General features: G+C 37.5%; 1 protein-coding gene across 2 annotated transcripts in view; it reads right to left on the bottom strand.

The window, feature by feature from the left end:
- Positions 1-1,000: 1,000 nt before the first annotated feature.
- The window catches only part of eps8l3b (EPS8-like 3b), a 60,016-nt gene continuing 33,155 nt past the window's right edge, over positions 1,001-27,861 (bottom strand). Inside the window, exons 12-20 of one of the 2 annotated variants that reach the window (XM_051924998.1) lie at positions 27,170-27,244; positions 24,125-24,273; positions 15,937-16,111; positions 15,053-15,084; positions 11,621-11,714; positions 7,283-7,393; positions 3,248-3,333; positions 2,744-2,876; positions 1,001-1,200 (exon numbers count right to left, since the gene is read on the bottom strand). In XM_051924998.1, the coding sequence (XP_051780958.1) occupies positions 1,150-1,200; positions 2,744-2,876; positions 3,248-3,333; positions 7,283-7,393; positions 11,621-11,714; positions 15,053-15,084; positions 15,937-16,111; positions 24,125-24,273; positions 27,170-27,244 (906 nt within the window). In that variant the 3' untranslated portion in view covers positions 1,001-1,149. Of the gene's footprint in view, positions 1,201-2,743; positions 2,877-3,247; positions 3,334-7,282; positions 7,394-11,620; positions 11,715-15,052; positions 15,088-15,936; positions 16,112-24,124; positions 24,274-27,169; positions 27,245-27,861 lie in introns of both variants that reach the window. The other variant, XM_028797082.2, reaches the window with a different exon arrangement.

Below are 27,861 nucleotides of genomic sequence, written 5' to 3'. Positions count from 1 at the left end.
GAAGCTTGTCAAAGCAACTTTTATTCGGGGATTTTAAAACAAAAGAACTCTGCCCTGAATAACTGTTCTGCTGCCTTGGGGAGTGCTTCAGTGCCCCCCGGTGAATAATACTTGTATTTCTTTTTTCTTTCCAATAGCATGTTATACAAGACGCTTCAAGTAATATGGGTGTGGTGTGTAATGAGTATGAGACTGCGAACATGCATATCATGAACAGTGTGACTTCTATCTGCAGGTTTAGAACTTTTTAATCTTATTTCTTAAAATAAAGCAGAGCCATTTGTATAGATCAGAGTATTTGAAAGGTTATTTTACAATTTCACCCACAAGTGTAAAAAATAAATGCTCCCAATACAGTACAGTAAACGTAAAACTATCTGAACAGTTTTGAGATAAATTGTATCAGAAACTTGACAAAATTAACTTCTGAAGTTTTTATTCATTAAAGTTTTTGAAATCTACACAGATTGAGTTTAACACACAGAAAAATTAGTAACAATACAGTTTGAGTCCTGTAACCCATTTTAACAGGAAAGGGGTAAGCTTAACTAGACTTAAAACTGAAATTGTGAAAAGATGAATAATGAGCTGGTGCAATCTCTTCTGCAATTGCACCTTTTGGCAGAAAAGGCTGTTCTAACTTGCATTTGTTTTTGTGAAAAATCTAATGAGGGTAAATACTTGTTTTTACAATGTCATTAACAATGGTTTGTCAGAAGTCTGTCATTGTTCTACTTCACCTTTAGAATCTGGTAAGTTCAGGGAGTTCTTGAGATCCATTAAGTTCAGATGGTGTCGGGCCAAAGAGCCTTTTTATTAAAAGTAGAATGAATTTAAGGAGCAGGATTTCAAGTATTTTGGGCTAATTGTTCTTTGACTCAGTTTTAATCCCCCAAAACAAAGAATAAATCTTAAAGAGGTAACAATCATTATAGGTAAAATTTAGACAAGTTTTTAAATACAGTCTTAGATTTTAATTTGACATAAAAAGTATTGTTATACAGAACATGCATAAAGTAGTAACTATAAGACAATCTTAACTTGATTCTACATCAGTCACTTATACTGCAATTTAAAAGAAGATTTAAATTACACACTTTAGAGAATTGTACCAGGCTTCACAGTGCACTCCACAAAAGTTTGTGCCTTTCAGCGACTGTAAAAAGAGCTGCTGCTGTCTCGGCTGCTTTCACTGGCAAGCTGAAAGAAGAGATCAGGAGGAAGAAGGGTTAACCTAGAATTTATCTGTGCTTTTTTCTTTTTAATTCCTTGACCTAAATTTTCTCAAATCTGAGTGCAGTAAATCTGCATGTTTTGGGTGGGTTGAGCTTCCTTTTATCGTGAGAACCACAGCAGTTTACTCCTTTGTTGCTACTGTTCATACGGTTAAAAGGCACTGAAAGGGCATTAGAAAAAGATGTTAAATTGCAAATATTTTGAAATGGCAGTTACATTCAAATAAAACTACTTGTCAGAACCTCCGTAAGGTCATGGCATATATGAGGGTGGATAAACAAACAAGGGTGTTGCTGGGTGCAGACAGATGTGCTTTTTAATTTGTGTGTATTGCATGCTCTTACCAGACCTTTAGGTGGTTTATGCTCCTCTGTCTGGCCATGATGTTCCTTGAGAGGAGTTGGTAAGTCCACCTTTGCAACATTAACACTCTTCTTCATAATTTAAGATGGCCATTTTGAAGTGTGTCAAGGGTGACATTTGATGGGTAAAGGAGTGTTACACTGCATACTCTTGAACTGTTACAGGCTCAGACTTGTTTGCTTTGTCCATGAATGGTGGAAGGGGGGCACTGCAGTTATTTTTAGCCTTACCAGTGTTATTTTTTTACATGACTAACATCCACCACTTTTTTCCTAAATTGGTTAAGTATGCAAATAAAAATTTAATTGTACTTGGTGCAGGTGCCAATAAATCTAAACTTATTATACTTTATTTTTGTGAAATCAAAACCTTAAGTTTCGGAAAAGCCAACACTATTGGCCACCTGAATGTGGTGACTAAGTTCACAATACCACATATACACTGGGTATCTTGTGGTTTCTGAGGGGCTAACAGAAATATTGCAAAAAATATATGCAATAGAATTAAGCCAAGAAGAAATTAGTTTTTTTTTTTTTTTTTTTTTTTTTTAAGGATGTGGCAGAGAAAAGAAAACTATGGAGGATAGTGAGTGAGTAAAAGTAAATAACTTTAAAGTTTCTTAATGGTAGATATTTATGCAAGTCCAGAATATGTGGAAGCAATTCTGCTTTTCAGTTCTTGTTCATATAGAGTTGGGATTCCTTGTAATTAGATTAGATTAACTTTAAGTGATTAATTATCTTTATACTGTTACCAAATGCTGCTTGCAGGGCCAAGCTCTGCAGGAATGTCAGCGTATCAGATATCTCCCGCCACATTCCCCCAGAAAATCATGTATAAGTTTTCTTTGTTATGTAACTTGCTTTATGGTTGTGTTTTATAAAATAGACTAGGCGATTTAAAAGATTTTGCCAGGAATGGGAGACCATGCCTTTTCTTTTGTTCATTCCTGTTTTTCAAGAAGGGTATATGTTCATAATTGGATTTAAAACCGCCTTTTTCATTAAGTAAATGTTGTGTGAAATTAGATGGAATATGTTCCAAGAAATCTCCTAAAGCAGTTGATATTACTGTGTATCATAAGTTCCATAAAACTTACAGCTGCCATTAGAATGGACTGTTCAAAGAAAAGCCATTATCTCACCGCTAGGGATGACTTCACAGCCTGTAGTTGGAAGAAGACTTTCCCGCCCTCCTCTGGACACACAGTCTTGATCTCTTCACGGGTCATTCCCAGGAGCATGGCACCACTCAACACCCCCAGACACTTCACGGTGCTGTGAAGACAGAATTCAACAAGTTGGGTAACCAGTTCCTTCTGAGAAATGTTCATTGTGTTTGGGCTTACTGTAAGCAGTGCGAATCTGCCCTTTAAACGTTTTAGTTTTGACCTCACCATATTTGAGTACTTCCATATATTTAAAAAAGCACCCTAAATATTTTCTTTAAAAAGTGTTCAGATGCCCTTCGGATGGCTACAGGCTGACAACTTGCACAATGTAAGGTAAAACATTTTATTGTATATTGGTGGACAAATTAATAAATTGAAGCATTTTTTAAATTTCTGTAGAAAAGCGGTTTGCAGCCTCTCTGATGTTTTGATGATGTTGACGTGGGGGTCCCACTCGCACTCACAAATGTCACTTACATTTTGGTGAAGCCTTTGTACTGAAGCCACACTTTCACTTCTTCTGGCCTGGATTTCTTGTTCAAGATGGGACCTTGTCCGATATCCTATTTTAGGACCAAAAGAGATCAGAAAATGAGGGTACGGATTGTATTGAAAACCTTGATTGATTGAAAACCTTGACTGCCAAGGTTTTACATCGGAGATCTAATTCAGTGATCTTGTTATGGGCAGTGTTTGGGTTAATACTGGTAAACATTGCCATCCATCATCTGACTTTACTTAACCAACAGCCTGATACGAGTGGCAGAAGCCTACCTTGACTATAGTGTGCACTATGGACACTTGAGATTTTCAGCCAGTTGCTGTGCACTCCATTTTGGGTGCTGGGGTTTCTCCACTTATTCCAAATATGTATACAGTACGTTGTACTATCTAATCATTCTAAATGTGTGACAGTGTCCTATGATGGACTGCTATCTCATTGAAAGTAGAGTGCCCACAGGTAAATAGTTTATTTAGTTTGTCTAGGCTTTATTTGCTATAACCAGGCACTGACTCAACATAAAGGTGGAGATAGCTTTAGTTGAAAGCCAACCGTGACATCCCTCCTAACCTCCCTCCTCAATTAGTATTCTAAAGTGGACAAAGACTAGAAAACTGTCAGAGCTCCAATGTGGACTGAAGGGTTTGGCAGTAGCTTGTTCAATCACCCAACAGTTGGAGGCCCATGTTCAGATGGCCTTGTGAGTTTCATCTGGTTAGATCTGTGCAGGCTACACCAAAGATGTCAAGGGAAACATGTTGATCTTTTTAACCAAAATGATGTAAATATGTCCACCGTTTAACACTTCTGTTAATCAGGCAATAGTCCTGTCTTCAATTCAAAAGCTTGTTTCTGTGTGAATGTGTTTCCTCAGCATGCACTGGCACAGATTTATTTAACAATATTTTAGTAAAAAAAAATACATTTGTTTTGCACATTGTGAGCTTATGACTGGAAGACAATATGAATTGTGACACAAATAGCATGGATTTTCTTCATGGATGTTTTTATATTGTTTGTGTCTATGGTGAGCATTGTTGGACAACATAATTCTGTTAGAAACTTTGCTTTGTCCATTTTCCATGAAATGATGAGAATTTTTTTCCCAGCCATCACTGCAAATTACATGTGGGTAAGAAACACATAAAAACTATCATTTTTGGGTGGAGAATTCTTTTAAGATGAGGGAGGCATGCCAAAGATTGTCTGGCAAAGCCAAATCATTACACGTGACCTGGCTCAAAGACTATTTCAGTCCGCATAAAACATAAGCTTGGGTATTGCTTTATTTGCGTGAAGATGATAAATTTGACCTGCACTGAGTAAACGGCCAAGAAAATTTTCGCTGCCTCATGTTTGTCAAAAGACAGGAGACTGTTCAGTCCTTGAAGCCTGTTTGCTTAGCTAATAGCTAAACTGTCCAAGTATCTCATTGAGATTCTTCAAGATTGTCAGGGTTTCTGCTGCATCTACTTATGTCTTGGTAGCTTGTTCTAGAATCCCACAACTGTTTGCATAAAGAAGTGCTCCCGTCAATTTCTAGTGGTGTCCTCAGGTACTGTATGTGTTTCAAAATGTGATTGAAAGCATTATGCTGGATCTACTTTAGCAATGATTTTAATAATTCTGAAGACCTGGATTAGGTATCCACATAGTCTCCTTTGCTCACGACTACAAAGGTTTAATTTGTGGGGTCTTTCAGTGTAGAACGTGTCCTTCAGTCCTGGGATGCACTTGATTGCTCTCCTCTGCACTGCTTCAAGTGCTTCTATGTTTCTAGTAGCTTGGTGGCCAGAACTGCATTCAGTACTACAGATGTGATCTGCTGTAACTAACATATAATTCAATCATAATGTGCAACAATGTATATTCAATGATTTTTGTGATATAGCCAAACATTTTTTCTTTTTTAATTGCTTCTTTACAATGCTTGCTTATACAATGAAAATGTGTCAACATAAACTCTTAAATCATTTTCAAAGGTTGCTTCCTATATGACCATGTCTCCCATCTTGTATTTTATAATTGATGTTCCTGCTGCCCACATGTAGCACTTTGCACTTTTCTATATTAAGCTGCATTTTTTTAAGGTTTCGCTCAGTTCTAAATTTTGTGCAGGTCTTTTTGAATTCTGTTTGCTGCCTCCTCAGTATCTGCCATTGCTCCAATTTTAGTATCATCTGCAGATTTCTGAAGTTTGATTTCAGTATAGTTAGTAATGTCATTAATATAAATCAGAAAAAGTAAAGACTCCTGGCAGACCCCTGTGGTACTCCAGTGCTGACCTCACTCCACATGGAGCATTCTGCTCGTATCTGTACTTTTCTGTCTTGCTTGTTATCCAACTTGAGATCCAGTTTTATGGGTTATCTCTTGTTATCTCTACAGCTTCCAGTTTCAGGATTAATCTTTGGTGAAGGGCTGTATCAAAGGCTTTTTGAATGTCTAAGTAAATAATGTCATATGCTTTTATTTACTTTGGCCTTCTGGCTTTTAAAGGTTTTTGAATGTGAAAGAACCAAACCAGAAAGCGAGAGAGACAGTGTAATGTTTAATCGTTCTCTCTCATGCAGAGCTGGAGTGAAGGCTGTGATGTTACAAAGTGAACGCATCCCTTAAAAAATCAAGAAACTACATGTCTGCTTTAAAAGATGACTGAGAGGAGCTGCTCCCGTTTTCTTTTGTTTCCTTTCAAGCCTGCATAACAGCAGTTAGTATTTACAATTTATTAAATGCAATAGGCTATCTTTATTAAATCAAGTGTGGTTTATTTAAAGTGATATAAATCAAAGGGGGAAAGAATCCAAAGATAAATGAAAGGGGAAAAAATAAAAGTAGGGACACTAACTTAAAGTCTCATGAATTTATGGTTTTGATGAACCTGCTAATTAATTACTTATTCAATGTGAGGCATAAGAGATGAAGACAAAGCTCAGCAGTATGCCATCTGTTCAAGTGTTTGCCCCATTGTTCAAATTTGTCTCGATTCTCCACAGTTTTAGCTTTTCCCGTACCTGAGTGAGACAATGCAAGGCAGAAACCAAATCTGGAAGGGTTGCCAGTTCATCAGTTGGCGCACAGCTCGCCGTTCACTTTGCTGTGACTTATTAAGCATTCAAACATACAGCTATTTATACTGACTCCTAAATCCTCTTGGGTAATTAAGTCTGCTAAATAATGACTAATGATAATAACATCAAATAATAATTTAAAGCAGTTGTATTTTCACAAAGTAAGGTGTGTAATGTATTGCTTAAAAATGGGAAAGAGCATGTAAGGTTTGCAGGTTTGGACAAAAGTTCTTCATTTTTAAATAGATAAAACCTACTTATACAGCACATGGTGACAGTGAACCATAACCTATCCCAGAAGCTGCAGACCCAAAGAAGGAAGTAAGCCTGGAAAAAACACCAATCAGTCACAATACTGTAGGTCAGATGAAATGGAAAAATGGCAGGATAGAATTTGAGAGTCACTATACAAAAGAATATGGAATTCTCAGCAGAAGATGGCCGACACAAAGTACAATGTAAGTCGTTTAATTTGCTTGTGTTCTCTTTTGTATGAATATTTATCCGAAACCATTGTAGCGTCTTAGTATAATCTATCAAGGGTTATTCCACTGAATCACCATAATAAATAAATGCTTTGCCATGTAACTGTCATTCAAATGTTTGCTGGATTGATGGGTCAGAATGGTGCATTTGTCATTTACAATTAAAAACTGTCCAATATAAACTCTACTCAGTTATGGCTGAACACATGTGAAGAAGGGAAACTCCTAGTGCACCACTGAGGTGTATTGATGCAGATTAATCTCCTTGCATATCTGATATCTACATTCTTAGTGTAACGGGAAAAATCGGACAAATCCTACCACTGACACCACTAATTTTGAGGCAGTAGTCACTAAATGGGATACAATGGTGAAAGTTCAAAGATTATAGAAGCTATATAAACTACTGATTAATTAGTGAACATCATCTCTTAGACAACCCAGATTGTCCCACCTGCTCCATATCTTGCTGTTCCTGAGTGGATTCCAGAATGTTGTTGGGGACAAAGCCTTCTTCTCCTTTCATATCCCTCACTTTCCACCACTGTTTGGTGTTGTTGAGCACCTGCAGAGGAGAAAAAATGCAAATCAGTTTTATCGTTGGCCTCAAAGAGTGATCTGAGCTCTTAGGTGAGCGGAATTTGGAGCATTTGTATTGGCTCGGCAACTGCTGGGTTTATAGCAAGAACTGCAAGGAAGAAGAAACTGTTATTCATAACATCCTTATGAAAAGAAAATAAACACAAGATGAATGAAATGAGCAACAAAAGTGTATATGAAATCAGTCTATTTATCTAGGGGGCTTGTGTGCATGGAAAAACCTGGCCTGACCAGCATATGACTGCTTACTTGACATTATGTTCACTTCTTTCACTAGTGGTCCGCGCATAGTATTTGCCATTAAAAGGTGAAAACCAGACAGCGTCAGATTATGGTGTCTATAGGTTGCTTGTTCAGCACAATACCTTGACAAACTGCCATTTATACAAACTCCGTTTGATTGGATAGAATTGTTTCTTCTCATGTCAATCTGATGTATCATAGCACATGTACACCATACCAATATAACTATGAGATGATGCTGGTGATGACTGGTAGCTTGAAGAAGTAACATTACAAATGAGACTTTTGAATCATGTCCCATGCCTTCATAACACTTTCTACCATATAAAGACATAGTGACCACCACACAATTCCTTCAGTCAAACTGTTGCATATCTTTTACTCCTTAAAGATAATAATAATAATGTGCTTTGATTAAACAGGGATGACAGTCTGTGTTAGAATTTGGCTTGGTTGCTACATAATCTGGCATTGAACGGTATGTCAAGAGTGTTTTAGAGGTGAAAAGAGTGTTGGACGGAATGATGATTATGAAGCTGGAAATTGAAGGTGTGCTGAATGTTGTTAATGCATATGCCCCCGCCATGTTGGGTGTGAGATAGATGAGAAAGAAGATTTCTGGAGTGAGTTGGATGAAGTGATGGACAGTGTAGCCATGGGAGAGAGAGAGAGATTGGTGATTGGAGTGGATTTCAATGGGCATGTTGGTGAAAGGAACAGAGGGGATGAGAAGGTGATGGGTAGGTATGGTGTCAAGGAGAGGACTGAAGAAGGTCAGATAATAGTGGATTTTGCGAAAAGGATGGATATGGCTGAGGTAAATATGTATTTTATGAAGCGGGAGGAACACTGGTTGACGTACAAGAATGGAGGAAGATGCACACAGGTAGATTATAACCTACGCAGGATGGTCAGTCTGAAGGAGATTAGAAACTGCAGAGTGGTGGCAGGGGAAAGTGTAGTTAGACAGCATAGGATGGTGGTCTGTGGGATGATGTTGGATATCAAGAAGAGAAGAGTGAGGGCAGAGCAAAGGAACAATTGTTGGAGGTTGTAAAAGGAAGACTGTAAGGTGGAGTTTAGGGAGGAGGTGAGATAGGCACTGGGTGGCAGTGAAGAGTTACCAGACAGCTGGGCAACTACAGCAGAAGTGGTAAGGGAGACTGCTAGAAGGATGCAGGGTGTGAGATCTGGACGGAGAAAAGAGGACAAAGAAACCTGGTGGTGGAATGAGGAAGTACAGTAGAGTATGCAGAGGAACAGGATGGCAAAGAAGAAGTGGGGTAGTCAGAGATGCAGAAAGTAGACAGGAGTACAAGAAGATAAGGTGAATGAAAAGGCATATGATGAGTTGTATGAGAGGTTGGACACTAAGGAGGGAGAAAAGGACCTCTACTGATTGGCTAGACAAAGCGGGTAAAGACATGGAGCAGGTTAGGGTGATAAAGGATAAAGATGGAAATGTACTCACAAGCGAGGAGAGTGTTTTGAGCAGATGGAAAAAGTACTTTGAGGGGCCGATGAATGAAGAGAATGAGAGAGAGAGAGAAGGTTGGATAATGTGGAGATAGTAAATCAAGAAGTGCAGTGGATTAGCAAGGAGGATGTAAGGACAGCTATGAAGAGGATGAAGAATGGAAAGGTCGTTGGTCCAGATGACATACCTCTGGAAGCATGGAGGTGTTTAGGAGAGATGGCAGTTCAATTTTTAACCGGATTGTTTAATGAAATCTTGGACAGTGAGAGGATGCCTGAGGAGTGGAGAAGTAGTGTACTGGTGCCAATTTTTAAGAAAAAGGGGGATGTGCAGAGCTGTAGTAACTACAGGGGGATAAAATTGATAAGCCACAGCATGAAGTTATGGGAAAGAGTAGTGGAAACTAGGTTAAGAAGTGAGGTGATGATTAGTGAGCAGCAGTATGGTTTCATGCCAGGAAAGAGCACCACAGATGGACAGGATGCAAGTCACTATATCTAGCAAAGACTGAATGCTTTGTAAATCACTTGATTGCAGGACTCATTATAAACAACTGTCAAATAAAGAATAATGGACTGTTTTACAAAGATCTTTGTGATTTATCTGAAAAACAAACACACTGCATAGAATAATGTTTAATCATTACAGACGACTCTGACATCTCAGAGGACACCCTTCACATGTCTAGGGCTGCAACAATTAGTCGACGTAATCGACAATAAAACATCGTCAACGTGGATTTTTTATTGTTGACACGTCATAAACAGAACCTTCAATAGAGGCTCCAGTCACAAAGAACCACTTTGGTTTTTGTAAGTGCAATGCACTACATGAACGTCTGGGGGCAGTATCGTTTGTTATTGTTTGTCAAGACTGCACACAGTCCTACCAATGAAGAAGAACGTAAAGGAAAATAAATGTGGTTGCAATGACGAGTCGGATAGAGAAGGAGGAAGGAGATGGAAAAAATTGAGACAGAAACTTTCTAAAGCGTTCTAAAAAGTTGAATGCAAATTATGCAAAGCGGAGCTTTCTGTTCACAGCAGCACCACCGCGATGCATGAGCATCTCAAGCGCAAGCATCCTGGAGCTGTGATACCGCAGTCTCCTGAGAGGTAAGTTTTAGCGAGTAAAGTTAGTGTCACGTGATAACATTGATGTTTCTACTATAATATGTATATCAAGGTTTCGACAATGATAGTTAACCCTTAAACCACCACATACTTGGGGGTTAATGCAAAGAGAATCACAATTACTGCAACACTGATCATTTTACACACTGCAAATGAACTCTAAAAACTATTAAAAAAAACTACTGCAACAATCTATTATATGTTCAAGGTGCAACTGACGCCATTGATTCAGTAAATCACCGAGCCAACTGCGCTTGAACTGGCTGCACGCAAACACACAGAGGTAAACGCTGATGAATGCAGGCTCCTCTAGTGCAGCGGCTGAATCCCAGAGACGGTGGGGCTGCAGTTCTGGTGGAAGGCAAAGTATCCCACTCTTGCCTTATTAGCAAAATCATTCTTGTGTATTCCTGCTACCTCTACTCTCTCTGAGCGTCTCTTCTCAGCAGGTGGGAACATTGTCTCAAAGAAGAGAGCCAGCCTCACACCAGAGCATGTTGAAATGCTGACGTTCTTGCACTGCAATCAGGAATATATGAATCTTTTATAAACTGTACATTATTGTTTAACTTTATTTGAATTGAAGCTTTATTTAAATTTTTGGACTTTAAGACACACCAGTGGCCATTTTTGGTTAAGTTAAATGAATTTTTTTGTTTAAAGACTATATGCACTTTAGTTTGTATTGTTTAATGTATTTCTTTTTTATGGTGATGGTCACACTAATATAAAAACATCTGATTATTTTCAAATTCATATGTTTCACTGGTTGTTTTTTTAATCTGATTATTATTAATTTTAATCATGTTAATGCAGAGACATCAGGGTGACATTCACAAGTGGACAGACGTGAGCAGATGAGGTAAGACATGCACTGGAGCCCAGAACAGGATGTGCAACCACAGGTCGCAGGCATCAAAATAGTCAGGCATGAAATAATCATGACTACTTGACTAATCGGAAAAAAAAATTCAACTGCAATTAATCATTAGTTGCAGCCCTACACATGTCCATCTGATTTTCCCATTCCATGTTCTTGGAGAGCTAAGGACTATTTTAAAAACTGAGTACAAACCAGGAATCATTAACATGCATCTTCACACTGGGAAATTTAAAGTCACTATTTAACGTAACAAGCATTTATTTGCAATGAAGAGGGAAGCCATATTCCCTAGAGAGAATCCATATGGACAGAGGGGGAATATTCAAAATCTAAAAATCAAGCTGAGGTCCCTGGAATTGTGAGGCAGCAGTGATAACGACTCTACCACCATGTCATTCATAAGTAAACTGTACAAAGATATTAAATACAACGTTGGCACAGACAGACAGTTCTCACCTCAACCAGGTCTCCTTTCATGACTGTCAGCTCCTGGTTGTTTCTGGCCACAAAGTCATACATGACACGCATTATGTTTTCTGCATGCTGGGGCCTGTGATAAGAAAGCACAGAGCATAAATGTTTACTAGTGTTTTGTGTGTGTAGTAGCACAGAAACTGTGTAGGAGGATATAGCTGATATATAGTAATGGGCACACTGTATGTGACAAGAAGTAGTGTGACCTCATGGCCAACTGTGTGGCTGCAGTGGGCGATCCTGAATGAGCCACATGACCGTGCTGCGCTTCACGCACTTAATATCTATCTATCTATCTATCTATCTATCTATCTATCTATCTATCTATCTATCTATCTATCTATCTATCTATCTATCTATCTATCTATCTCAAATCAAGGTTGATGGATTGCTAAATCAAGCATAAAATAAATGTTTAATTTATAATGCCCTCTGTAGACACAACATAACATGGAATGTATTAAGAAAAACACTGTTTTGCCAATTAGTTTCTCATTATCAAATAAAGATATATACAATAAAATGAAGATTGACTGATTGATCGATTGATTATACTATACATTCTGATAGGCCCTATATGAAGGGCACTGTACAAATAATGGCCTAAATGGTAGAGTAAATCCCTATAGCTTTTGGTGAACTCCTATTTAAAGTGAAGTCTGGCTATTATTATGAAGCTATAAGATCATTGCTTTGGAGCATCAGTACATGTCCATTTATTTTCTGAGCCTACTTCTTCAGGCCAGGGTCACAGGGCACTGGAGACTAACCCAGGAGAAGTCCACATCTGTACAGTAACAGAAGATGCCAGTTGTACTGTTATTTTGAGTTTCACAGGTTGTCCAAGCAAAAAGAGGCAGGCAAAGCAAACTCCATACACAAGACCCAACTTAACAGTGGACAACATCTATTTACTTGACCTTTTACTTCATCTTTAACTTTAAAATTTCTGAACAGCATTACTGTAACATTTCAAAATGTGTATTGATTTTATAATTCAGTGTCACATTAATTAATCATTACTGCAATACAACTCTAAGGATTTAGTTTAATTCCTGGACTAGCCACCGCCTATTTGTAATTTGCACGTTTTCTCTGGGTGGGGTTGTCCTCATATTACTTAAAGATGTGACTGTTAGCTTATCTCACTCTCTCTTTCCCTCTGCCAATTTAACAGCCATTCTCTGTCTTTGCCCAGGTTACTAAGGAGTTATCGGAGCTGGCACTCCTACACTGGTGTGTCTATGAGATTGTTCTGTGATGGAATGGTGTCTCTTCCAGGATTGGTTCCTGCCTTGTGTTTAATGTGCCAACTATCTACAACCCTGGAATGGAAAAAAAAAATATACAGTGGTGTGAAAAACTATTTGCCCCCTTCCTGATTTCTTATTCTTTTGCATGTTTGTCACACAAAATGTTTCTGATCATCAAACACATTTAACCATTAGTCAAATATAACACAAGTAAACACAAAATGCAGTTTTTAAATGATGGTTTTTATTATTTAGGGAGAAAAAAAATCCAAACCTACATGGCTCTGTGTGAAAAAGTAATTGCCCCCTTGTTAAAAAATAACCTAACTGTGGTGTATCACACCTGAGTTCAATTTCCGTAGCCACCCCCAGGCCTGATTACTGCCACACCTGTTTCAATCAAGAAATCACTTAAATAGGAGCTGCCTGACACAGAGAAGTAGACCAAAAGCACCTCAAAAGCTAGACATCATGCCAAGATCCAAAGAAATTCAGGAACAAATGAGAACAGAAGTAATTGAGATCTATCAGTCTGGTAAAGGTTATAAAGCCATTTCTAAAGCTTTGGGACTCCAGCGAACCACAGTGAGAGCCATTATCCACAAATGGCAAAAACATGGAACAGTGGTGAACCTTCCCAGGAGTGGCCGGCCGACCAAAATTACCCCAAGAGCGCAGAGACGACTCATCCGAGAGGTCACAAAAGACCCCAGGACAACGTCTAAAGAACTGCAGGCCTCACTTGCCTCAATTAAGGTCAGTGTTCACGACTCCACCATAAGAAAGAGACTGGGCAAAAACGGCCTGCATGGCAGATGTCCAAGACGCAAACCACTGTTAAGCAAAAAGAACATTAGGGCTCATCTCAATTTTGCTAAGAAACATCTCAATGATTGCCAAGACTTTTGGGAAAATACCTTGTGGACTGATGAGACAAAAGTTGAACTTTTTGGAAGGCAAATGTCCCGTTACATCTGGCGTAAAAGGAACACAGCATTTCAGAAAAAGAACATCATACCAACAGTAAAATATGGTAGTGGTAGTGTGATGGTCTGGGGTTGTTTTGCTGCTTCAGGACCTGGAAGGCTTGCTGTGATAGATGGAACCATGAATTCTACTGTCTACCAAAAAATCCTGAAGGAGAATGTTCGGCCATCTGTTCGTCAACTCAAGCTGAAGCGATCTTGGGTGCTGCAACAGGACAATGACCCAAAACACACCAGAAAATCCACCTCTGAATGACTGAAGAAAAACAAAATGAAGACTTTGGAGTGGCCTAGTCAAAGTCCTGACCTGAATCCAATTGAGATGCTATGGCATGACCTTAAAAAGGTGGTTCATGCTAGAAAACCCTCAAATAAAGCTGAATTACAACAATTTTGCAAAGATGAGTGGGCCAAAATTCCTCCAGAGCGCTGTCAAAGACTCATTGCAAGTTATCGCAAACGCTTGATTGCAGTTATTGCTGCTAAGGGTGGCCCAACCAGTTATTAGGTTCAGGGGGCAATTACTTTTTCACACAGGGCCATGTAGGTTTGGATTTTTTTTTCTCCCTAAATAATAAAAACCACCATTTACAAACTGCATTTTGTGTTTACTTGTGTTATATTTGACTAATGGTTAAATGTGTTTGATGATCAGAAACATTTTGTGTGACAAACATGCAAAAGAATAAGAAATCAGGAAGGGGGCAAATAGTTTTTCACACCACTGTAGGTATTAAAAATTGTTAAGTTATATTATTTTTATTATGTGGTAACTCCTTTTATTTTAACAAATTCTAGCTAATAATAACAAGTAGACCTAATGCATATACACGATCAATAGTTGCATGACCGTAAATCATATGATGTTGGAGCACTGAATCATGAAACATAATGGGAAGAGGTTGGAGTAGTTCTTACATGCCATTACATAAACAAGCAACCTTTTAAAGAAAACTACAGTATATGGTAATCATTCTCATACACTTTTTGATATGCAGGGCAAGTAAAAGGTTTAGGGGGCACAGTGGTCTGAAAGTAAGTCAGTGATGCTGTTTGTGGTTTAAAGTTCAATGCCTTGGCCAACAGCAACATTTTGGGAATAACCAGTTGGTTTACTGAGAATAATTAGTAACAGTTTTTTTTCTGAAAAGTGAATAATTTACAGAAAAACATACCGTGTTTGTGGGGAGTTCCAGGATGAAGACATCTGCTGTTTGGGCAAAAAAGACAGATAGGTTATTTCTTAAGTAAAATGTCAGATACATATCTCTTACAATACTGTTTTCTTTTGACGTTGTAACTGTTTTTTGTTAAACACAATCAAACAGCTACATTTCTCACCTCTGTCTTATTTATGATTTAAATCCTCTTTAAAAGTATTTTTTTGTGTTTACATTTACTCTGGCAGTGTAAAACGCAGAGGTGTCTTTTATTAATTGTTCTACTTTTTTCAGTAGTTTTAAATTTCAGCAGTACATTCTGTTACATCTAAAGGAAGAGAATACTCAGTGCCTTCCACTCAATTCAGCTGCTAGCTAAGGAAAGTTGGAATGGAAGCCAGCCACTACAGTGTTCTCATTTCTTCAAGTTTTGTTTCAAAGAATTATTAGTTCATTTTTGGGGCACCTATGTTCTGTAGCTTTTGCATTATCTATGTGAAAGCCGTCCACTGTAGAACCAATTATAGTAAAGGTATAGGCCACTGCCATGTCAATTGGTGTGCTAGTGCTGGATGTTCATTAAAGGACCGAAACTTGTATTTGTGTTATTTGTTTAATTCATTTGTCTCTGCACCTCTGTCACCTGTAAGTACACATTTTCTAAAGCCTCTGGGTTTCTAGATTTGATCTCCTTTAAAATATTTCTGTGCAAATGCACCAGAAAAACATTACTTCCACAGTCAATTCACATTGAGAACACACACTAAATGCTCAGTAAAAATTGGTTGTGATGAACATCACCCCTGGTTTCTTAGGTTTAAGGTTCTGAATCCCTCAGCCAAGCTTTGAACAAAGTAAAAAAGTTAACTTCCAATTATGAATTTTTTTTTTCTGCTAACCTGCTTGGAATCATGATGATTTTCTGAAGGGGCTCTGTAGCTGTCACGTTCCACTCTCCCATGATCCATGTACTCTTCTGTTTCTTGGTCTGCAGAAGGAAGTGGCGGAAGCTCCCACCCATCGTAAAACACAGGGAAGTAAGGAGGAATCGAGTCTGATTCTGCCCATTGCGACCTTGAAAGAAAAAAAGATGAATAATTCTGATTTTTCAATCAAAGGTGTGTGTGTATTATAATGAAGTTTGTGAGACTTAACAGGAGCATTGGTTGGGTTCTCTTACATCTGCCCTTGAAGATTAACACACACACACACACACAGAGATACTAGACAGACAAAGTGGTCGAGTTGTGCCAATTTTCAGTCACTCTGCACTATTTCACATTGAATTCTCAACACGAGGACTCACTATCACCAGCACTAACAAACATGTATCATCGTGACACACATAAAAGCAAAACTCTTTTGGTTATATGCCATTTACCAACCAAAAACTATCTTACTTTTTCCGCAGTTGTTCTAATTATTAAGGAGTGACCTCAATAGCCTTGATAAACCCTGTGGGCAAAGAAGTGTCAATTTTGCCACACTTGGCCCCTTTTATTATTTCAATTACTGTAGATAAAAGACAAAGTATATAAAATATAAAAGCAATGTGGTATTTAATAACGTATAACAATACCAAATAGATGACAATATAACAGAAAATAAAATAGATAGTAAACTCTGGATATAAACAGTCATAGAAAAGCTTACAGAATATCAGAAATATTTTTGTCATAGGTGAAGATTTCTGACATCCAGATGAAATGGTCACACATGTCTCTATCTCTGACATCGCTTCCTCTGTCATACTTATGTCATTGTCATCAGTAGTTCCTCAGACAAGGTGTATTTATGTTAAAATGCACATGTGGGGTTTTGGCACATGTGACAATGCAAACATTTGATTGGCTATCTTGCCCTGATGATGAATGACTCTTATCAAAGGGTTTGATCTTTAAGTACCTCTGTACTTCTTCCTTTCTCAAGCTGTAGACTAATTCTTTATTTCCCAGTCCTATGGTGTTCTCCCGTTCCCATGTTATAAATTAATTAAAACAGGTTCTGTGTCATCATACTTATTTCTCATTCTCAAGTCAAACTAATTTATTTTAAAAAATGTCTGGAAGAGGGGCATAAATTACTGGTACTGTACAGGATGAATGTACAAAAAAGGGTGCTTGCAATGCCTATAATTAAAGTCCTGTAAATTCAATTCATCCCGGTCCATTTGAGAAAAATAAAATTTAATATGAACAGTCTACAGATCAAAAAATTGAAGATTTTCCACTCCAGTACACAGTGAAAAAGAATAATTGTTTAATTCTATTGACTATGCAATAAGCAATACGACTAAATCCAGTAACTTTACTGTTTTACATGCATTTTAGGCTCTGTCCACCTTACTATTTTTTCATTTAAAAATTGCATCTTTAAATAAAAATGATCTGTGCCCACACTAGCATTTTCACACCTTTTGCAAAAGGATTTCAATCCACACTAAAATGAGCAAAAACTCTTATGACCACATGTTCACCTACACTGGGTTTGAGTGCATTGGAGGAAAAATCCATGAAGGGAATGTAATTCCGGCAGCCATGGTATTTATGACAAAACTGTAACAATCAGCAAATTATTTATCATTTGAATATGTACAGTATGCAGCATTCAGACTATACAAAATGCAGTTTAGATGCATACAGGTAGCCATCACAACAAGTGCCATGGAAAGCAGCTCTTCTGTACCCACCATGTTGGAATATGGTTTTCTGCCATGGAGGGTGACCAATCAGGGAATCAGATGTTGTAATGAGTAGGAACCAATCAAAGAAGGGCCCATAATAAATACAAACCAGTCAGAGTAGTGTGGACAAAAGATGAAAACAGAGACTAATATCTGCATTTTTAAATAAAAATGTAGTAGTGTGGATAAGGCCTGAGTCAACATATTATTTTCCCATTCTTGTGACTTATCTCATAGCCACAATTAATTATCCCATTCATGCCACCATGAGATGATCACACCCTGCAGTGGTAGTTTACTCCCTTTTAGTATTCAATATTTGACCATCCAAGTATCTGTTACAGTGTAAGGAGAAAAACAATGGAAATCTACACTGATGGGCTTGAAACAGGGCTATGATTAGTGGGCCAAAGTCAATAATCAGCATTGCAATATTGTCTGTATTTGTAATTCAAAGCTTTGTGTTTCCTATATTTATTATTATTTAGTGTTGTGCTGATATTATTTTGTATCCAATGTTATGTATTTGCTTTTCCTTCTTATTTGTTAACAGTTTCTGTGAAGCGCTTTGATCATGGGAAAGGTGTTATATAAATGTGTTATTCTTATTATTATCAGGACAAAGTCAGGATCAGGCAAAACAAAATGCAATTCAGAACAAAAGTAACAGAAAAGTCAGCAGGCACCGTCAGGAACACAAGAAATATAAAACATGAGATTATTAAACACAAGGGATGAGAGAATGACTTGGCAGTTAAAAAAGTCTGAATATAAATGTTGGAAGTTATAGCTGGACAGCAACTGGCTATAACAGCTGCAATCGGGAATATCACTAGGTTGTATTAACTTACTGTCACGTTATTAATAGTTTTAGGAATTAATCAAATTACTAGAGTTGCAAATTTCTTTCTGTTATATATATTAAATTACTACACAATCAGGACTCACTGCTGTAACCTATTTGCATGGTAGAATTATTACTTCTCCATGTGCCTTTGTTTGTTATATATTTTCAGCAGTTTTTGCTACTTGTTACTTTGTGTCCACAGTTTGCTACTTCATTTCCATTACTCATAACTTTGTGTGTACAGGCTTCCATGGATTACAAACAACCACTTTACGAAAATTAGTGTGTGTATATGAAATAAATTCATTTAATGCCCTATTTTGTCTTAGAAGCCACAATGCAGCTAAATTTTCACAGTTACAAAAACAGACTTAGAGGCGATTGTGAAAAACATGGAATTGACCAAGAGAGACTGAAAGTCCATTCATTTGAATAAGAAACTTGTATGATAAAGCACAGGGAAACAGCCTTATTAAACAGGATTTAATGGAAGGCAATGTCTTGTTAGGATTTGTTTTTATGACTCATGTTTTTATTAAAGTAATTCAGTTAATTTGCATGTACTTTGGTGCTATTTAAACAAAAACTGGTGCTGTTTTGTGGCCAAGGAATGATTAAAAATGTTTTCTATTTAAATTCATGATAAATTGTTTTTTGTGTTATGAAAAGTCACCTTATAAAGGAGTAATCAGGTTTAGATATGTAAAGTGAGGGAAGCCTGAATTTTAATTAAATTCTCCTAAGATTTGTTTGCTTTAGATTAAATCTGTGTGCCAAAATATCCTGCTTCATTCCAATTATCACTTATAATCATGCTGAAATGACTTGCTGAATTGTTATAATTATTGTTATGACACCTTACCCAACATGAACCTATAACAGACAGATAGATAGATAGATAGATAGATAGATAGATAGATAGATAGATAGATAGATAGATAGATAGATAGATAGATAGATAGATAGATAGATAATTATATTACTTAATGTTTTAATTAAAATAAGGAAACAAAATTAGAAAGTTCAAATATAGAAACACTAAATTTTAAATATGAAAAATACAAAATACAAAAAATAACTAAGAAATAAACAAAAATAAAAAGGCAAAAAGTCAGCCAAAAATCAGAATCCCGAAAAAATCAATCTAGCCAAACCAGAACTATCCATTATAAAGAGTAAAGCACAGAATGGAGCTCAAGAACAGTTTTTGAAAGTGAATGCAGCCAGTGTCCTTAACATGGCTCACAGATAATTGGTGAAATAAGACAACAAAATGACAAGAACTGTATTATGGGACTGGGGAAAAATTAAAAATGCTCAAAAGACGTAAACCAAGAAAACCAATGCAGTGAGGATAAACTGCGAAAACTGCAAAGCTTTCATTGGGTTTTTTAATTTAAGGAAAATAGCAAAGAGCCTCTCTAGAATTTCTGTACATGTTATATTTTAACTGGTAAAAGGTTTACGGTGGTATTGAAGCGAATCATTGTCAGGAACATTGTTTGTCTTTGTATTGCTCAACAGGACCCCTGTGTGAAGATCACATTTTAATTAGGTAGAAGCAGTTGCTAGGAGTGCCGGTCTAAGCCTTGATCATGTAGGCCTTGTTCACAGTCACTAAGTTTTTGTTGACTTTTAGCATTACACTGCATACTATGAAATCATTTGTTGTGTTAAACTACAATTCATCTTACACATTCATTCAGAAATCACTCACCACTAAGTTCTCTTCCAAAGCAAATATTTTTTTTTTAATTTTAGATTTAGGTTTTGCAAGAGGCACTCTGGCAGAAATTCCATTTGGGTAAATACAGTACTTATAGCTAGTTAGTATGATGTTTTTATTTTACCAGTGTGTTTAATTTAGATGAATCACACATTCAAGAGAAATATTTAAAATATTCTTCCTCGTTTCACAGATTGCTTGTTAATTGTCATGTTAAAAGGTTTTTACTTGGAACAGACACCAAATTGCAGATATTCAGCTTTATCTGATCTGAGGCAGTAGACTACCAGCCTCTCCACTGAACAGCTTGTCATTTTCAAATGTACGAGTCCACATGAAGCCATCATGTTATTAATCAGAGTTCCTGATTTGCACACTTCATTCCCAGATGGCAAACTCTGTAATCTAGTGCAAGGTAATGAAATGGTGGGCTTTATAAAATACCATAATCTGTCATGTGATTTTAGAAGGCCTAAATGTTCCAAGCTACTTTCATGTTTCAAGTTTCTTAATGGTCATTTAAAAATAGATACTGAAACTAGCAATGAGCTGAAATAAAGTTTTACTTTAGTAAAACTACAAAATAATAAAAAGTGTCATTCTTCCAATACTGTTGACCCCCATCCCTTTTATGGTTCAGACATAATAACTAGAAAACCCTAAGGACATCTTAAGGCTGCTGACTCCTGGCACCCAAGGTGTAGATTTCCAGGTCATCTGTATCTTCACAAAAGGTAGAGGATGATGTCTGTCAGTAGCCTATTACTTAAATGATTTGTTTACAAATTGAGCACTAAATAGATATTCAGCCATACAAACCTGAGATGGGTGAAAGAAAGTACAACAGTTGTACGGAGATAAGGGCAGTATAAAAAAAGGTGATTTGTAAGTGGTTCAAACTTTAAATATAAAATGCTAAGAACCCGTCCAGGGCTTACTGTATCAAAGCAAGAAAGGACACAATCTTAAATGAACACACGATCTGTTTAGTGCTTAAGAGCCAAAAAGGTGGTTGGTTCATTTTTTATTAAACTATCTAGCTCACCAAGAGTCTTTAGTCCATTTATATAGCTGTGCAAGAGCTTGGAAACAGTAAGTTAGATACAGTATACTGTATATAGTATTATTCATACTGTAAAACCTATATAGAATAGCATTACACTTAAGTGACAATATATTTTTTTAAATAAAAGTCTAACAATATTGCTTTCAGGCTGATCACTACTCATGGTTGCTATCCCCAATGTTTTCCACTCTTTGAGGAAAACAGCATGAGAATTAGCATTGACAATGGCTTTTATTTAACAGTATTTAATGTACAAGAATTTAACTTTGGCTGCTTTGAAGCTACTTATAACAGAAAAGAACATTGCATAAATACCATACTGTAAGTTATATAACATATATTATAAACATATATATTATATATATTACATATATATATATATATATATATATATATATATATATATATATATATATATATATAATAGTAATATATTACATACTAGCAAAATACCCACTCTTCGCAGCGGCGAAGTACTGCTTTAAAATTTTTATTAAGAAGAAAAGTAAACCTTTTTAAACTAAGGGAAAATATACCAATAATTATTTGTTAAGGATCTCTTTGTATACCACATTGTCAGTTCGGCCCTCAGGTTGTAATATGACCAAGCTGTGCGCTGGGCTTACTCTTGAGCATGCAACGTATAGTTGGCCATGTGAAAAGCAATCTTGCCTCAAATCAATGGCAACCTTTTGTAGGGTCTGTCCCTGAGACTTATTAATTGTCATTGCGAAGCAGAGCCTTACTGGAAATTGGAGGCATTTGAATTGAAATGGGTTTCATCGATAACTTCACATCCAGCTTTTGAGAGTTTAAACATTCATAAACATCAAAGTGTCCACTACTCAAATCGTCACCTGTGAATCTAAGATGTTTAAGAGGCATTGGTGGTTGTCCAAAGGTGTAAAATATTTGGCCATTTCGGTACACTTGAAAGTGACAACCGAGCAATTCAGTGGCAGCCATCAACTCACATGCAGAACCATAGGTGAAGGGCTTAAGCATTTCACTCTTATAGTGCTCCTGTGTAGTATAATTTTCTCCTGTACCGTCATATGTCCATACCTTAAACCTGTCCCAGTCATTCAATACATAAGACACAATGTTCCTCCGGATATCAAGAGTGAGCCTGATATGGCCGTGCAATATGTAACACAGAGAATGGAAAAGGCAGTCATCATCTCCGGGCATGGAAACCACTCGGTAAGTGACAGTTCTTTGATCGATGGTGATCGCCTCAATAGACATGTTAATGGGGGTACGGTTGGAACAATAAAGGAAATGGGTACCTGAACAATGTAAACTAAGTCTAAAATACCTACACAATAACTATAATCGTAATAAATGAACAATAAAACAGTGGAGAAGCCGTGGATTAAATAAAAAGGCTGCAGTTATCAGCAGGGAGACGTGAATACCGTGGCGATTGCAAGGAAGGGAATGAAGAGACCAGAGCAACGGACAGCCTTATATAGGCAGGCAGCCAACTACTTGGGAGGCGTGGGGATGGGGGACCCAACACCGCTTGACACGGCGACCAAGCTGCAGGCTATGGACGTATATATGTATGTAAGTAGGATTCAGTTAGCGTTGGGAATCCGTGTACCAAATTTCTTTAAGATGGGCCCATAAGTAACAAAGACCATTGGAAAGTTCAATATGGCGGCCGACAGTGGCATCATACCACCGAAATAAGTACGTACATCGGTTTTAGCGCAGGGAAGCCGCCTACCAAATTTCGTGAAGATGGGGCCATAAATAAGAAAGTTTAACATGGCGGACGTTGTCGACCGTTATGACCGTTACGCGTAGAATTTCGAAATGAAACCTGCTTCACTTTTGTAAGTAAGCTGTACCTGCCAAATTTCAGCCTTCTACCTATACGGGAAGTTGGAGAATTAGTGATGAGTGAGTCAGTGAGGGCTTTGCCTTTTATTAGTATAGATACTGTATATTATAATATATTATTGCAGAATAGTGCAATTATGAAGCAGATGTGCAAATGAAAGTGTGTATGTATATAGTGTGTGCGTATGAACGTGCATGTGCATATATATACATACACACACACACACACCTTTATTTATGAAAGATGTCATGAATAAATGAGGAAGACATTCTAAATTACTGGTTTGCGAGGACTATGACTCTGGGAAAGAAACTGTTTAGGTGTCTGTTAGTTTTAATTCAAAAAGCCCTAAAGCGAGTTTTTGGAACACAAAATGATCTGGGTGAGATGAGTCGATGGTGAACCTTTTGCAACGGCACTATAAGTATACAGGTATGCAACAGAAGGAAGCCCAAGGCCAATTATTTCCTCAGCAAGAGTGGGCTGTTGCTAAACCAAACCAGACAACAGTGGAAACTGTGATTACACTTTCAGTTATGACTTTGCAGAATTATACAAGGTTGGGCTGGGAAATGTTTAGTTTCTTTTGCTGGTTTAAAAAATACATCTGCTTCCAGGATGATGTGTAAGTAAAAGGGCTAATAAATGAAAATCAGACTTGTGATTGTTGCATAATAGACATTACTACACAGTAGGAGGCACAGCCAGCAAGAGATAACCCACGGAAGGAGTAGTGAAAGGCTTGACAATAGGCATGTCTGAGGAAGGAGTATCAATGTTGAATAACATGAGTGATGGAGAGAACTTTTACAAGACACATATCTGTTTTCAGTGTATTCAGTGGATAATGAAGCAGAGAAGATTACCAACTCTTAGAAGAGTTTTCCTTTCTGTCTCTTTTTAGGCAAGGACTTACCTGGGTATGTTCCACGCATCACCTAGCATCCTCCAGAAACTGAACTCTTCAGATGTGACGGTATTATTCATCAGGTCAATGGCTGACATGGTAAGCAGCGGGCTAAGCGTGGACTGTGCCAAGTCTGGTCTAGGACAGTTTGCATTCAGCTAGGAAGAGAAAACACAATTTTAACATAAGTACGGTGACAATGCAGTAGAGGGCTAGATGTGCCATTGCTGTAACGTAGTTGCACTTTATAAAGACACCTTCATTCCTTGATATTTACAGTGCATCCGGAAAGTATTCACAGTGCATCACTTTTTCCACATTTGGTTATGTTACAGCCTTATTCCAAAATGGATTAAATTCATTTTTTTCCTCAGAATTCTACAAACAACACCCCATAATGACAACAGGAAAAAAGTTTACTTGAGATTTTTGCAAATTTATTAAAAATAAAAAAATGGAGAAATCACATGTACATAAGTATTCACAGGCTTTGCCATGAAGCTCGAAATTGAGCTCAGGTGCATCCTGTTTCCCCTGATCATCCTTGAGATGTTTCTGCAGCTTAATTGGAGTTCACCTGTGGTAAATTCAGTTGATTGGACATGATGTGGAAAGGCACACACCTGTCTATATAAGGTCCCACAGTTGACAGTTCATGTCAGAGCACAAACCAAGCATGAAGTCAAAGGTATTGTCTGTAGACCTCCGAGACAGGATTGTCTCGAGACACAAATCTGGGGAAGGTTACAGAAAAATTTCTGCTGCTTTGAAGGTCCCAATGAGCTCAGTGGCCTCCATCATCCGTAAGTGGAAGACGTTCGAAACCACCAGGACTCTTCCTAGAGCTGGCCGGCCAGCTAAACTGAGCGATCGGGGGAGAAGGGCCTTAGTCAGGGAGGTGACCAAGAACCCGATGGTCACTCTGTCAGAGCTCCAGAGGTCCTCTGTGGAGAGAGGAGAACCTTGCAGAAGGACAACCATCTCTGCAGCAATCCACCAATCAGACCTATATGGTAGAGTGGCTAGACGGAAGCCACTCCTTTGTAAAAGGCACATGGCAGCCCACCTCGAGTTTGCCAAAAGGCACCTGAAGGACTCTCAGACCATGAGAAACAAAATTCTCTGGTCTGATGAGACAAAGATTGAACTCTTTGGTGTGAATGCCAGGCGTCACATTTGGGTGAAACCTGGCGCCATTCCTACAGTGAAGCATGGTGGTGGCAGCGTCATGCTGTGGGGATGTTTTTCAGCGGCAGGAACTGGGAGACTAGTCAGGATAAAGGGAATGATGACTGCAGCAATATACAGAGACATCCTGGATCAAAACCTGCTCCAGAGCACTCTTGACCTCAGACTGGGGCGATGGTTCATCTTTCAGGATGACAACGACCCTAAGCACACAGCCAAGATATCAAAGGAGTTGCTTTAGGACAACTCTGTGAATGTCCTTGAATGGCCCAGACTTGAATCCAATTGAACATCTCTGGAGAGATCTTAAAATGACTGTGCACCGATGCTTCCCATCCAACCTGATGGAGCTTGAGAGGTGCTGCAAAGAGGAATGGGCGAAACTGGCCAAGGATAGGTGTGCCAAGCTTGTGTCATCATATTCAAAAAGACTTGAGGCTGTAATTGCTGCCAAAGGTGCATCGACAAAGTATTGAGCAAAGGCTGTGAATACTTATGTACATGGGATTTCTCAGTTTTTTTTATTTTTAATAAATTTGCAAAAATCTCAGGTAAACTTTTTTCACATTGTCATTATGGGATGTTGTGTAGAATTCTGAGGAAAAAAATGAATTTAATCCATTTTGGAATAAGGCTGTAACATAACAAAATGTGGAAAAAGTGATGCGCTGTGAATACTTTCCGGATGCACTGTACAAACAAAACAGACAAGGGAACAGTGCCTAATGAAGTGCTGAGGTCACTACTAACACCATCATCAGATTCTAAAGGCCTATGTGATATGTGAGAATTTATAGTGGAACATTGTTTTGTGTTTAACATTCTTGATCTTCACTAGTGCAAAAATCTAGGCAGGGTCTCCTGAGGATTGATGTCCAAGAGCTTAGCTCACTTTCCATTTGTTTTTGGTTATTGGGTAAATGCACCCTTAGCTGTATAAGATTTCCCTTTAAAATATCTGAATGGATCATGAATAATCTATATTTTTTAATATTTCATTTGTCCATTATTTTGTAACTGACCTAGTCCTCCACAACAGGTGAAGAGAGGGTCTTATGGCCTTAGTACTAGGAATCTCACTAGGTTTCCCTCATTTTGTAAAGCTTTCTTCTGCATACATTTCTTTTAAAGCATTCGTTCATTTTTTAATTCTAAGTTTTGAAGTAAATTTAAAAAATACAAATATCTCTTGTCTATCAATTTTTATCTATCCATCCATCCATCCATTCTTTGGAAATACTTTTTCAATTACTGGGTTACAGTGAACTAGAATTTCTAACTGTAACACAAGGAAAGAACTGCCCTTGAAGAAACTCCAATCCACCACAGGGCTCTTTCAAACAACTGAGTCACCAAACAATCTAACCAACATGTTGTGAGATGTGTAAGAAATAACCAAAAGCCAGTAGAAACTCCATGGGGATGTGGGAGGAAAGGTCCACTTACACATTAAGTAGAGGTTCCTGGAGCTGGGACATGACAGAACAAACTACAGGGTCACTATGTTCATCCCAACTTTTTAAATTTATTTTATTAATTGTTCATTCAACCACCCCTCTGTTATCTCAAATTTGTCAAGAACTCTACCAGCAGTGGACACTTTCTTATTGAAAAATCACACAAATTTACCATTTCTAAATAAAACATAACTTTACAGATGGTACACAAAACTGAAAAATTATCTCCTTATTGTTTATTCCCCTTCATCAATGTAACTTTGAAATAAGCTAATAAGTGGCCTATTATTCTATTTTCATGGATATGCACTGTTGCTTTACGCTGCTATTCCACATGTGTTTACTATCACAGTGTATATACGGTATACAATTTTTTGATTTACAAAAAAAACAAAAAACAAATACTTACAAATTTGAGTGAAGAGAAAAGAACATGAACTAAGTCAGCAGGGCTAGGACTTTCAATTTTTCCTTCAAGCTTTCCCTAGAAGGATAGAGTGAAACAAAATTGATTCTGAAATATGTAAAAGTATGAAAAACTTGAATAGTTAAACATAATATTTGTAAGTAATAATATTTCTAAACTCCAGCTAATGTATGCAGGTAACTTAGTGGCTTACAAGCCAGCAAGACTGCAACAATAGTATTGCAATGTGACATAGTAATTAAGATTTTGGACTTTCCACTCTGAGATTGTGGTTTCAAATTCTACTACTGACACAGTGAGACCATGAGCAATTTATTTCACATCCTCATGTTCCTATTGGATAAACAAAAGAAATGTCACCAATCGTATTTCAATTGTTGTAAGTCACCTTTTATAAAGGCGTCAGTCAAATAATAAGTGATAGTAATGACATAATAAGTAAATTTAATTTACATTAACAATATATGTTGCAGACACCCAGTATGTATAACAGAAACAGTGGGCTGAATCTTTTGATGCTCAATTAATAAACTGCCAACACTCTATACGTACACCACACAGACAGTGCCTGAGAATGAAACCGAGTTTCCTAGTTCTGTAAGGAAGCAGTGATGACCACTGCATACGTGAGCTGCTGTAAAAGATTTAAGTAAAATGTTTAAAAAACTAATACA

Source organism: Erpetoichthys calabaricus, chromosome 3 (genome assembly GCF_900747795.2).
Source record: "Erpetoichthys calabaricus chromosome 3, fErpCal1.3, whole genome shotgun sequence".
NCBI lineage: Eukaryota > Metazoa > Chordata > Cladistia > Polypteriformes > Polypteridae > Erpetoichthys > Erpetoichthys calabaricus.
Note: the sequence above shows the minus strand (reverse complement) of the source record. Positions and strands in the feature narration are given on the sequence as shown.